Source organism: Dicentrarchus labrax, unplaced genomic scaffold, assembly GCF_905237075.1.
Source record: "Dicentrarchus labrax unplaced genomic scaffold, dlabrax2021, whole genome shotgun sequence".
Lineage (NCBI taxonomy): Eukaryota > Metazoa > Chordata > Actinopteri > Moronidae > Dicentrarchus > Dicentrarchus labrax.
Window position 1 is genome coordinate 3,148,483 of NW_026136715.1, and position 14,634 is coordinate 3,163,116.

The 14,634-nt window shown below is 37.6% G+C and overlaps 1 protein-coding gene across 3 annotated transcripts in view; it reads left to right on the forward strand.

The window, feature by feature from the left end:
- The window catches only part of LOC127376922 (mucin-5AC-like), a 59,286-nt gene extending 54,025 nt beyond the window's left edge, over positions 1-5,261 (forward strand). Inside the window, exons 1-7 of one of the 3 annotated variants that reach the window (XM_051424343.1) lie at positions 215-344; positions 2,151-2,501; positions 2,686-2,871; positions 2,969-3,082; positions 3,629-3,666; positions 3,761-3,922; positions 4,838-5,093. In XM_051424343.1, coding sequence (XP_051280303.1) covers positions 305-344; positions 2,151-2,501; positions 2,686-2,871; positions 2,969-3,082; positions 3,629-3,666; positions 3,761-3,922; positions 4,838-4,972 — 1,026 coding nt within the window. In that variant the 5' untranslated portion in view covers positions 215-304 and the 3' untranslated portion in view covers positions 4,973-5,093. The other 2 variants (XM_051424342.1, XM_051424351.1) reach the window with 2 other exon arrangements.
- The last annotated feature ends 9,373 nt before the right edge of the window (positions 5,262-14,634 follow it).

Here is a 14,634-nt window from a genome sequence, read left to right on the forward strand (position 1 = left end):
AACATGGAGGAACTACGGTGGCCATGAACAGACTAAATAGAGCTAATGGCCCAATCGAGAGCCAGTTTGTTTGTTCGTTCTGAGCTACTGTAGAAACATGGCGGCCTCTGTGGATGGCTCATTCTCTATGTGTGTGTGTGTGTGTGTGTGTGTGTGTGTGTGTGTGTGTGTTAGTGTTTGTGTGTGTGTGTGTGTGTGTGTGGGTGTGTGTGTTGCTTGGAGGAGGGACTCCATCATTTAGGGAAGTGAGTTTGGTGCTGTGAAGACGAAAGAGAGGCAGCGATAAACCATCAGAGTCTCCGAGATGAAGGCCCGTCACACTTTGATCTGCTTCTTCCTCCTCTGTGAGTACACTCTCCTTCTCTTTCTATCATTCTCTCTCTTTCGCATATTTTCTTTATTTATATCGAGGTATTTGTAGTTACACTTTGCAGCCCAGTGAAAACAGTTTCTCATGAGTTTCAACACACTTCCTTTTACACTGCATTTCATATTGTTGGTTTCTGTGGTTTAGCATTAGTCACTTTAATATTCATTACCAGTCATTAAGTAGGTTTCCCAGAAATATCCCTCTTTTGGTTTTTACATGTGCCTGTTGTTCTGCTGTACCTGTTTTATATGTACCACAATGCATTGCAGGTGGTTTTTGTTGTATTCTGACTGTAACAGAGGAATATGTTCGGCTGCTTCAGTCTGATGAGTTTCGTAACACAGGAAACTACAGATTGTATCTACACTTCTTTAAAGTAAAGAAATAAAAAAAGAAAACCAGAAGTAGGGCTGTGAGATAGAGGGAGGGGAGCAATCGACATGCTCTCACTTCTTGTTTTCTCTTTATTTATTTAGATTTACTTTGGTTGATAGATACCACTCATTGGTTTTCTGTGCAGCTCAACAAACGTGTTCCTTCATCTCTATACTTCTGTTTAAATATTTGTTAGATTTTACCAGAACAGTTTGTGAATGTGTCTTGTTTTGCTGACTCACTGGTTCCTAAATTATTCAGTTTACTGTGTTAGAGCTGAAAACGTCTCCAGAAGAACAGCAGCAGTAAACTATTGTTCACAGTTTTGCTCATAAACTCATTTGTTTGATATATTTTGTGACAGGTGATGTTATGCATGTGTCTGTCTACCATCATAGGATAATAACAGGGAACATATTATATAAATTAGATTTCTGATGTGCAAACCTCATTTCACATGAAGCAAAGAAGCAATTAAATGATGAAAGTAACATTTTTATAAAAGAAATTAGAAGTTTAACCCCTTAACATCCATGTTTCCTCTTTTATTTCCACTAAAGTAGCTTTAAGGTTAGTCAGTCATCTAATTCTAAACTGTATGACAGTATCCGTATATACCATATATATTTTCTATATTTCCCAGTTTACCATTGAAGCTGTATAGTTTTACACTGTATGAAACATTAAACCTAAGACTTTATGACTGCATCATTCCATCCAATGAAAATGACATATTGTGTATTACTTTAGACATAATTACCTGATATATTCTAATTCTATTCTAAATTGAAAATAAGGTGCAGTGTGAACAATGTGTGGATGCACAACATGAGTTTGTAATAACTGACCACTGGTGGGTCAGTCAGTGAGACTTAAGAGGTTTCAGTTGTAAAATTTGGATAGTCCACGTACATTGAGCATTTTTAACATTTCAGCAGTTTATTAGTGGAGATCCAACAACGGTTGTCTGATATTACCCCACTGTGATTAAGGTTTGGTTAGGTTTAGGCAAGAAACCTGGTTAGGTTATGTTGTCACATATACTACATAATCTGTTACATCAAACCTGTACACAGTGAGACAGCATGTTACTGTTGGTCCCTGGACTCATTGTGTCGTCGTTCGCTCTGTATCAAGGTATTTGTCACAGTATTGGATTTCTCAAGAATCCCTTCCCCCATCTTTAATTGGTACAGTTTACATTTACAGTTATTCTATTTTTCAGAATGTAAGATTGTGGTGTATAAGATGTTTGGTGAAAGATTTAAATTGATAGCCCCAGACTGGTTGAAATGGGCAGCTCCCAGTATAACTCTGTGGATCTGTGTCAATGTGAGACAAAAAAGACTGGAACATCTTACAGGAAGAACAGATGGTAACTATTGATTGTTCATCTTTCCAACAGCACTGCGGGATGGAAACACTGGTCTCATTAATGCAGAAATCCCAGTCCGTACAGGAAGTGAAGGAGGAAACATCACAATTGTGTGCTCCTTCTCTTTCTCTGGAAGCAGGATGATCTTCTGTAAGAGAGAATGTGAAGTAAAAGACATTCTCATTCAAACAGATGAGAACACAGCTCAGAGTGGCAGATATGGCATTGAATATAAAGAAGGAACATTTCCAGCATCGAAAACACTTCTGTATGTGAGCATTACAAAGCTGACTAAGTCTGACTCGGGGCTGTACAGATGTTGGTTGGGCAGAACTTTGTCACCAGATTCAACCAAGGACTTTGAGCTCAGAGTTGAAGATGGTGAGTTTCTACTGAGAGCCATGAAATGAAGTGTTCACTGACAGCTGCTGATGTTTCTAATAACCCAACATGTTTAGTCTAACAATTATATTTAGAGCTGCATATTTCCATCATTGTGAACACTGATAAATGCTCCTTTAAAAGCAACAGTTCATCTGTAAAATATCTGAAATATGTTTCACAGCTCCAACCGCTTCAAAACCAAACTGGAAAACCACCACCAAAGCACCTTTTACACCATCAGTCCCATCAGCCTCCACACCGACAACAACACAGAGTTTAAGCTCCAGTTCAGGAAGCTCCACACCTTCATCATCCTCCCCTGAAACCACCAACCAGCCTGAAAAGCAACAGAGAGCTGCAGGTCCAGGTACATTTACAGCATTCAACAAAACTTGTGTGTACATGTGTGTGAATATGTACTGTGGGTATGCAAATATATGAATGTGTATGCTTGTCTGTATCAGATCAAGTATCCTTAGGAGTGGTGCTGTATGTGAGTCTGACTCTGGTCATGCTGATCATCGCATTATCAGCAGCTGTGCTGATATTCTGCAGGAAGAGGGCCAGTAAACCCAAAGGTGAGTCTACAGGAAACACACACATATAACAGAAATGTAACATTTAAAACGTACTATTCCTCACAAAACAAAAAACACAAAACAAAAAGAACTTAAAAGCTGGTAACATGGTTTTAGAAGGGCCCTGGGTCAGACTGTCTAACAAAAAGTTGAGTAGAAACGGCAGAGACATTATTATTTCACAACTTTGACACTGACAAAATATCTGTGTAAAAGGGCGGACTGAAACACCAAGCCAATAATAGCAAGGTCTAATTTGTCACCTGAGAGCACAATATAGTCACAATATTGGTGGGAGAGAAAGTTAAGGTCTGCTCAAAAAGTTGCTATAGGTTCTTTTTTCAAAAGAAGTAAATAAAAAGTGGTACAAGCGGCCAAATCTGGTGAAAAAGTTTGAAAAACACTTTGTTCCTGGTGTAGTTCCTTAGTTTAGCTACTGTGGTTCTATAGTTACTTACTGGATGATTTGGTGGAAATGTGCCAGATGTGTCTCTAAGCCAGATGTTTCAACAGTGGACCTAATCTTCTGAACTGCATGTTTTTCAGAACCTCCTCTGGAATCTGAGTATGCTAATGTGACAGTGGTGAGTTTGAGTACATTTGGGATATTTCAGTGTCATTAGTGTTTGTGACAGCAGCTGATATTAATACAAACAGACCCCTGTTCTCTTCCTGCAGGCCAACAGAGTGTATGAGGAGATCGGAGAGGAGGACAGACAGAGCAGATCTCCTCCTGCAGAAATATCTACAGTTTACACTTACGCCAAATACTCCAAACCAAATGCAGTTGAAACCACAGATGAGTACAGCTTTGTCACTGCAGCCGGGTCTCCGAACAAAGTGAGTAAAAACTATGGTCAGATTTTAGGATTTAGGCTTAAAACACATTTAGGCTACATCCACTAATATAACTTGACATGGTAATAATTTTGTTTTTACACATTTCATAAAAGTTTCTCTGTCCCACATCCAAACACGACTGATGTAAACTGAGGTGAGGATTTCCTCTTAAGCCCACGTCATATCCCAGGAAAAAAACCCACCTAAAATAACATAGATAAAATGAATCAGGAATAAGTCCTCACACATAAGGCCTGTCTGTGTGCGCATCTGCATAACTGCATAACCCTGTTACCAGGGTAATAAAATAAGATTTTTTCGTTGTATAACATCAAAATTTCAAAGAAAATAACACCATTATAATTAAGATCCCACTGATAATGATGCAACTCAATGTCTTCTCCCAATACCTATAACTGTAAATTTCATGAAAATACACTAAAATACAACATTTATGAAACAATCTATGAAGATATTTGGGAGTTTTCCTTTTTTCCCTACGTTTACTGTTTACATGTTGACTGTTTACTCGCTGTGTTACTTCAAAACACTGTTTATTTCCATATAGCCATGTTACAAATAACATGATAACATAATAAAAGTACAAAAAACTCAAACCCAAAACATTGGAATATTCATTGTTAATTAATTTATTCATATACAGAGAAAAGTGACTGATTAAGAAACATCAGTTTATGATTCTTAATCCGAACAAATCTTGCTGATATATAAAAGAAAGAATTTATGTGAATAAGGTAGAAAGAATTGCATCTTTCGGGAAATTGAAATTGAATAAAATGTTCTGTCTTCATATACACAAAATCTACAGAACCTCAAAATAACAGCTTCATGTTGCTATTAAGACTAAAACAGTCAGTAAGTGATAACCTTTGACCTCTGTTTGTTTTCTTCCAGACTGAAGACGACCTGAGTAAACTCACCTACTCTGAGGTGGATTTCTCCAACGGTGCAGCTGCCTCGCCCAACAGCGCCCTCTGTGGTGATGCAGATAACGTGGTCTACTCTGTGCCTCGGTCAGACGCGAGCTAGGATGGCAGCCGCACTGAAGACGCTTCCCCTCCTCTGTACTCTACTGTTAGTTTGCATCAGCTCCAACGCTGTCGACGCCACATTGACTCTCTCAGTGGTCAACAGGTGAACACACAGTGGTTTGAAGGAGTCACATTCACTCACAGAAACCAGTTTGTTCCTGTAACAACCTGTGAGACATTATGGCTCTCAGCTAGCTTCACGTTAGAGATCCTTTCACTACTTCTACTTTAAGTTAATCTCATTTCAAATATTTTGGTTAAAGATATTAAAGTACTATTAAAGTTTTTGTTGTTTTATCTGTTTTATACCAAAGTGTGACTACCAGCTGCTGTCCAGTTGTAAAGAAAGTGGAGTGATAGAAATTGAAGTTCCTGGGACCCAAATAAATAGACTCTCTAATCTTTGTGGCTTAGTAGGTGGCATGAAACTAACCAGTTACACAAAGTAACTTAATGCAAATGAAGTTGTGTAGTGATTTGCAGAAAAAAAACGACAAATAAAAAGTAATGTAGTGTTGGAACAGGAAGTTTAATCTTTATCAAGTGTAGATGAATGTCAGTGAGGGAGAGGATTTATCAATGGAATCTTCTGCCTCGCTAGTGTGCAGTGATTTTGTGCAATTTATTCCACCTTCTGCACTGACTGCATGTTAGCACCCATGCTTATATTAAAGAATATCTGCAACTAGCTCTCTGCCAATAAATCCTTTAAACTGGACCTTTAAGTTAACAATAAACAAATATAAATGTCATTTATAGCTAATATTAAATGTTCTTGGCATAAAAACCTATGAATGAAATGCATGTTTTAAAATAAAATGTGGGTCTGTTTTCAGTCACATGACTTGTACTGTACAAACAAAAACAATTTGATGTTGACTTTTAATAGTTCACCCTCTTGCCACGCTTTATGTTGAATTAATTATCTGTTTTCTTGAATACAAAATAAAATGTTTTTCACAAAAAAGGAATCACGTTGCAGAATTTAATCTACAACTTCCTTCAATAAAGTGTCATTTGTTTTTATTCTACTCACTAAAAACTAATTCTTGAAACATTTTTATTGGAAACAGAGTTTTGCACTTATATAATGAGTGTTATATAGAACTCAATAATAGACTGAACAATTAGGATAGTGTAGAAATGTTTTACTAACATATTAACCTGACTGACCATCTACAAAGTCGTTGTTAGAAACTTGAAAAGTTTCAAAAAATACTTGGCAGGTGATTGAATGAACCCCCTGTCTATCACTGTCAATCACAAACTTCAACCAATCAGATCAATGAACCATATAACATACATCAAAGGTCGCTGATTGGTCCAAAGCACTGTGCATATAGTGCAGCTGCCTCACAACATTACAAACATATGACTTTAATGTCGCTTTAACTTACATCCACTGCTGATTTGTTCATTGATCCTGCCAATTGCAGTCTCTCGGTTTTGACTCTGTTTCTCTCATTTGGACCCAGTCTTAACTAGTTCTGTTCTTGGACTGGACAAAGGTTGTCAGTGCCGTAGTACTGGTTACAACCTAACCTGGAAACTGACTGCAGTTAAAAACAGATTTCAGTAAGAGAGAGAGAGAGAGAGGAAGTTTGTGGTTCACCTGAGACAACGGAAGAGAGGCAGCGTTAAACCATTTGAGCCTCTAAAATGAAAGTCAGTCACACTTTTATCTGCTTCTTCTTCCTCTGTGAGTACACTCTCCTTCTCTTTCTCATTGTCATTCTTTCTCTTTATTATGTCACTTGTCTTTAGTTGTTATGGTCAGTTAGCCTTGTGTAGCACATGTTTAAGATTTTGGTCACATATCCGTCTCGCTTGATTTTTTATCTCTGTCTGTGGTTAAGTCGGGTGTGAGTCACTTTAAAATGGGGTTCATTACAAGTAGCCAATAGTTATCTCTACAAATTTAAACTTTTGTTTTAGCCCACAGTCTGCACTATTGTTCTTCTGTACTTGATTTATAGTTGATTTTTATTGTATTTGTATGACAAAAAAAAAAAAAAAAGTAAAGTTATTTTTGCTTCACTGTAGCTGAGACTGTTCTATAGCTTCACAACACAGGAAACCTTTCTTAAAAATTTAACAAGATCTTGTTTTATTTAAAGTTATAATGAGCAGAATTTTCCTAAAAACAAAAAAAATACATAGTCAATCATTAAGTAAAAAGTAAAATAATTACTTAACAGCAAGTAAAAATTCTGTTCCAAATTTAACTTAAGTATTATTAACAAAATACACTCAAATGATCAAAAATAAAAGTCTTTGTTTGTCAAAATGGGTCCTGTCAGTGTAATTATTGATGAATCAACATGTAAACAGTACTTTAACGTTATAGGGTGTTGAGGTACAACATATTTTAAATGCTTTATATACTTTTTGGAAGTTCAATCCATTCATAGTTTAATAGTTTATATAATTTTCATGTTTTCTTGCAAAATCTTGATCTTAAAGGCAACTTCAACTTCTGAAATATAGTGTATGAACAAGTATAAACTAGTGAGTCAGCATAACATTTTCTAAAGGTTAGCCATCCTCAATGACTAATAATCTAATCTAAAACCATTACTGGCCAAATGCATGTTCTGAAATCTACAGCATAACCCAATTTTTTTTCCTTTTATGACTTTCTATTATGACAGCTCTCTTTGACTCTGTGGATTGGTTACTTATTGTCAGCCTCTCTCACAGGAACATAGTAACTATTGATTGTTCATCTTTCCAACAGCACTGTGGGATGGAAACACTCGTCTCATTAATGCAGTCCCCATTATTACAGAACAGGAGGGAGGAGACATTAGATATGGGTGTTCCTTCTCATTCTCTTTCTCTGGAAAAAGAAAGATCTTCTGTAAGGATGAATGTAAAGAAAAAGACATTCTTATTCAAACCACTGATAAAAGCGCTCAGTGTGGCAGATACAGCATTGAATATGAAGAAGGAACATTTGGATTATACGCAGTTCTCTATGTTAGCATCACAAAACTGACCAAGTCGGACTCGGGACGGTACAAATGTTCAGCCAGACGTATGTTTCTAGATTCAACCAAGGACTTTGAGATCAGAGTTGAAGATGGTGAGTCATGAAATAAACTGAATGTTGCAGCAAACACATTGTTGACCTCCTGCATTTAGCTGTATGATTAAAACTACATTGATTCATTGACTGTTTGCAGAGAATTTGTGTTATTTCAATGAAACGTTACCACAGAGTTCTTTGTATCTGTACAATCAGTATCTGATTGTTTCATTGTGTTTTTCATGTTTCACAGCTCCAACCATTTCAAAACCAAAGTGGAAAACCACCACCAAAGCACCTTTTACACCATCAGTCCCATCAGCCTCCACACTGACAACAACACAGAGTTTAAGCTCTAGTTCAGGAAGCTCCACACCTTCATCATCCTCCCCTGAAACCCCCAACCAGCCTGAACAGCAACAGAGAGCTGCAGGTCCAGGTACATTTACAGCATTCAAAAGGCTCCTAATTATCTGAACCAAACTGTAGACTTTATAAATGTGCAATGCTTTTTCACTCAATAACTCATACATGTTGACCAATTTTACTTGACTGGTAACCACAATTAACCAATCACAATCCTTGATTGTTTTCCTCCCAATTGTCAATCAATGCAGAGTGACTATACATACAAACCAACTAATAGCATGCAATGTATCTGTCAAGTATTTTTCAGTCAGAATCGAACAGCTAACAGGTTTAAAGTGTCCAATTGATCAAAAAGTTGACTTATTGCCATTTTTCTGATGCTTTTTTGTGTATGTTTTTTAGGAGATAGCTAGCTAGGAAGATAACATCCACACTGTTAATTCCACATTCACCCTTCCCACCAAATTAGCTATGGTTCTTGAATGGGTTCTGTTTAACAATCTTAAAACCTTGGTGCTATCTAACGAACCAGCCCGCGTTTTCACCAGTTTTGAGCAGAACCACTTTTTTCAAGGATTCATCATCAACAGGGGGCGTAGAATATGGTGTGCCGCTTTGTTTCCTCAGTAAAACCTGCTATAGTTCCAGTTGGGGACCAACTTTTCAGGTTCCAAACTTATTCAATATTTATATTAGGTTGAAATGCTCCGAACGGTTCAAACTCTAGGTGTGTGAACCGGAACAGAGCCAGTTCCCTGTTGGTGGAAAAAGCCTAAGAGAGGCTGGTTATAGTCGGACAGAGAGGCTAAATGGCTTCCAGTTATGGAGGCTCCCAGATACATTTTATGATGAACTAAGAAGCTAATCAACAAACTTGTTCTACTGTTCAAACAACCACAGGTGTGCTGCTGTATGTGCATTTGCTACTGGTCATCAAGATCATCGTATTATCAGCGGCTGTGATGCTTTTCTGCAGAGAGAGGGCAGGTAAACCCAAAGGTGAGTCTACAAAAAACATAACGAAGGCAACTGAACATAAAAGACATAATAATTTCTCACACAAAATTTCATTTCATTTCAGCAAGCATTGGAGGTGTATATGGACAATGACATCCAATGAGCCAGTTTATATTAATTTTCATACTGACCAAAATGCATGAGGAAAAAGTGCATGAAAAAATATTCAAATTACGTATTTGAGTATCTACTTATTTGAATGACTTTCTTATTGTTTCCTTGTGTGTATAAACTAGTTTTTAAATTCACAATTTGCCTAATTCTTACAGTTCTTCAGATGCAGTGGGAACACCAACAGTTTAGTTCCTGTTAATTCCTGAACGTTCTGGTGGAAATGTGCTGTATGTGTCTCTTTGACTAAGCCCAATGTTTTAACAGTGGACCTAATCTTCTGAACCGCATATTTTTCAGAATCTCCTGTGGAAACGGAGTATGTTATTGTCACAGAGGTGACATGTTATTACTTTTTGTTATTTACTATAACTTTGTCAATGCTATTAGTCTTTGTGAAACCAGCTGATCTGAACACAAACCAAACTCCTCTTCTCTCCCTGCAGGAGGAGGACAGACAGAGCAGATCTCCTCCTGAAGAAATATCTACACTTTACACTTTCCACCGCAGACAGTTCTCAGGACAACGTGAGTTAAAACTGTGGTAGAATTTTTAAAGATTTAGGGGGTTCATTTACAGAATATGGCTGAAATTGAATATACCATGAATAACTATGTATAGTGTATAATCACTTGAGATTCACTGGGATTAAACATTGTGCTGCTGTAGCATTTACAGCCTTTCCGCAGGGGAAATTTCATCACCAGAACACTAGATGGCACTACATTCTACACAGGGTTCAGAAAACAGTATCTTTAGATTTCACCCACTAAAATAATTTGACTACCTTCGTGTACAGCAGAGGAAATATGTTTTGCAGTGGCAGTATAGAGAGAAGTCTGTGGACACGTTTTCAAAAATAGAGTTTTACATGAGCTTTACGTCAGTCTGTTTCTCAGTAACATGCTGTGTTTTTAAGAAACAGGAACCAGGCCAGTTTGTGATCATATTTAAAGCTACAAGTTTCCGCTGTTTTGAGGAGGAAGTCTTCGGACTTCATGTTCCAGTGTGAGCAGAGAGAGGGAGGAAAACGTGCTGCACTGAAATACAGATATTCAGTTAGATGTTAAATAATACATTTGGAGATAAAACCCTGTTTATGGTTCACATTAAGCAGCGCACATGCTGAACTGATGCTTAAACAACAAACCTGCCTCAGTATACATAATCCCTAGAGCTGCAACAATTAGTTCATTAATCAACAACAATTAAATTAATTGCCAACTGATTTGATAATTGATTCCTCGTTTTTGAGTCATTTTGTAAGAGAAATAAATTCTAAATCCTCTGACTTCAGCTTCTCAAATGTGAATATATTTTCTTTAGTCCTCTTTGACAATAAACTAAATATCTTTGGGTTAGTTGCAGCCCTATAGCTGATATCTTAAACAAAAGGAACACAGAAGAATAACATAAACTTTGTAGATTATGTACATATGAAGGACTAAATCAGTCACTGATAACCTTTGACCTCTGTTTGTTTTGTTTCAGACTTCCAGTAAACTCATCTACTCTGAACGGTGCAGCTGCCTCGCTCGACAGCGCCCCCCGTGGTGATGCAGATACTGTTGTCTACTCTTTGCCATTTGCTGGAAAAAGTAAAAATAGGGTTTGAAATGCATATTTAAGGCTTGTCTGTTATCTGTCTGAACTCTCAGGATTCAACATTTGTACAGTGGGATGTTTTCTTCAGTAGAAAATAAAAATGTCTTCCCTCCAAAAGAGATAAGCTCCTTTTGTAAAAATAATTAAAAATAATTCTTGAAATAAGCTGTTTTTATTAAAAACATTTATAGAACTTGATAACAGACAAAACTGACAGTGAGAGGAGTTTTCTAGCAGTGTAGACACACTGTTTTTTTGACTCCGCTGTGGAACAAGGACTAATAAATAAGGAAGGAAAGTTGGGTGAGGGTGTTGCTTGGAGGAGGGACTCCATCATTTAGAGAAGTGTAAAGTTCCTAATTTTTCAGTGAAGACCGAAGAAAGGCAGCGATAAACCATCGGAGCCTCCAACATGAAGGTCTGTCACACTTTGATCTGCGTCGTCTTCCTCTGTGAGTACACTCTCCTTCTTTTTCTATCATTCTCTCTCTTTATTATGTGATTTGTCTTTGGTTTTATAGTGTAGAGCTTTCTGCAGTTTGTGTTTAACCGTTTTAATAGAGGACTGTCCAACATGATTTTAGTTTATGTGGTTAAACTTGACGTTCAGAGTCCGGTATGAGTTAAGTTAAACTGTACTAATACTAAGTGACCTCAAACTCTAAAGACATTTTTTTTGTTTGATACCAACAATCTGCAATCAACGACTGTTCTGCTGTACTTGTTTTATATTTTTTATATTACTTGTTTATGCTTTTTGTTGTATTTAGACTGTTGCAGTCGGAAAGATTCAAGAGAAAGATTACATTTTATTACAGAGTATTAGAGAAATATGTGAGTTTCAGTCAAAGTAAATCATAGTAACATTTTCCCGAACTGCAAGTTTTTAAACGGCCATCCCAGTGAGTGCTCAGTCTCTTTGGCTCAAGACAAGCACTGGAGCCTGCATGTGATGGGCGTCTATAACCGTGAATATGTTAAAAAAGTACAAATACTGAATCAAATCAAATAATCAAAAACATACAATCAAACAAAAACAAAAGGTAAAAACTCACTTTCTTGCATTTTAAGGTTCTTTTAACTACAGCTCACACTTTATCAGCAGGTGGTTTGTTTAGTAATGCAAATGGTTCGGTAAACAATGATGTAAATGATGTGTTTGACTGCAGGATCTTACAGGACAGGAAGATAGTAACGATTGATTGTTTATCTTTCCAACAGCACTGTGGGATGGAAACACTGCCTGCTTCGTTGGTGACAGAAGAACACGAGTCTATACAAGAACTGAAGGAGAAAACATCAGAGCTTTGTGTCACTTTGATTTCTCTTTGTCTGGAAGACATAAGATCTTCTGTAAGGGAGAATGTGAAGAAAAAGACATTCTCATTGAAACATATGAGGACAGAGCTCAGAGTGGCAGATACAGCATCCAATATAAACACTTAGATCCTCAACCATTTATTATCTCTATGGATGTGAGCATCACAAAGCTGACTAAGTCTGACTCAGGGTGGTACAGATGTAAGGTGGACAGATCTACAGATTCTTACGATGACTTTGAGCTCAGAGTTGAAGATGGTGAGTTTCTACTGAGAGTCCTGAAATGAAGTGTTCACTGACAGCTGCTGATGTTTCTAATAACCCAACATGTTTAGTCTAACAATTATATTTGGAGCTGCATATTTCCATCATTGTGAACACTGATAAATGCTCCTTTAAAAGCAACAGTTCATCTGTAAAATATCTGAAATGTGTTTCACAGCTCCAACCGCTTCAAAACCAAACTGGAAAACCACCACCAAAGCACCTTTTAAACCATCAGTCCCATCAGCCTCCACACCGACAACAACACAGAGTTTAAGCTCCAGTTCAGGAAGCTCCACACCTTCATCGTCCTCCCCTGAAACCACCAACCAGCCTGAACAGCAACAGAGAGCTGCAGGTCCAGGTACATTTTTCAGCATTCAAAAGGCTCCTAGTTATCTGAACCAAACTGTAGACTGTATAAATGTGCAATGCTTTTTCACTCAATAACTCATAAATGTTGACCAATTTTACTTGACTGGTAACCACAATTAACCAATCACGATCCTTGATTGTTTTCCTCCCAATTGTCAATTAATGCAGAGTGACTTCAACTTTACGGACTGACTGAGCGGCCTCCAGTTGTGCTGACTCCCAGATACATTAATGAACCAGGAAGTGTAAAAGTAACTTGTTCTCCTGCTCAAACATTCCCAGGTGTGCAACTGTATGTACGTCTGACTGTGGTCATCACGATCATTGTATTATCAGCAGCTGCACTGATATTCTGCAGGAAGAGGGCCAGTGAACCAAAAGGTGAGGATGAAGGAAACCGAACAAACACAACTGAACATGTAAAACATTTCTGACAAAAAACATATTTTATGTATCAAACCAGTTCCCTTTTACTGCTAATAATGTTTATCACAGATCAGGACTGCCTTATGCATGCAAGCGGTGTTTTATAAAAGTAGTAGTATTTTCATCCACAAAATGAGCCAGCACTTTCTTGTGTGTAAAAACTAGTTTTTAATTTGTCATTGGTCCATTTTGCCTAATCTTTACAGTTCCTCAGATTCGGCGAAAACACCAACAGAGATATTTAGTTTCTGTTAGTTACTGGAACGTTGTGATAGAAATGGGCTTTATGTTTCTCTGTGACTAATCCAGATGTTTTAACAGTGGACCTAATCTTCTGAACTTCACGTTTTTCAGAATCTCCTGTGGAGTATGTTAATGTCACAGAGGTGAGTACATTTTGGACATTGAATGTTTTAAATGTTTGGTTTGTGTTAAAATCAGTTGGTTTCACAAAGCCCTGTTCTCTTCCTGCAGGCCAGGATCAAAGAGGAGGACAGACAGAGCAGATCTCCTCCTGAAGAAATGTCTGCAGTTTACATTCACTGCAGCCAGTTCTCAGAGTAAGGTGAGTTCAAACTGTGGTAGGGGTTTAAAGGTCCAGGACAAACCAAACAGGTTGTTTCAGTTGGTTACAATCTGCAATCTCACCACTAGATGACACTAAATCCTACACACTGCTCATTTAACTTTGGGTTTAGACAACAGTGTCTTTAGACTTCACCCACTATAATAAGTTGAGTAGATAACAACGTACAGCAGAGGGATGATTTACAGTGGCAATATAGAGAGACTGTGGACATGTTTTATAAATGTGGTCTCACAAGTACTTTACGTCAGTGTATGTTTCTGAGTAACGTGCAGTCTTTTTAAGAAACAGGAACCCGGCCAGTTTGTGATCATATCTCCAGCTACAAGATTCTGTGGGTTTGAGGAGGAAGTCCTCGGACTGAATGTTTCATTGCAAAGAGAGAGGGAAAGGTTGTGTACTGAGATACAGGGTTCAATATCAAATAAAGAATGTGCAGATAAAAGCCTGTTTACAGTTTAAATGAAGCAGCACACATGCTGAAATGATGCTTATGTGACCAAACAGGTGAGTAAACTCAACAACCAGCTGACTGCAGCTGAGGGGCTTCCTGTCCTG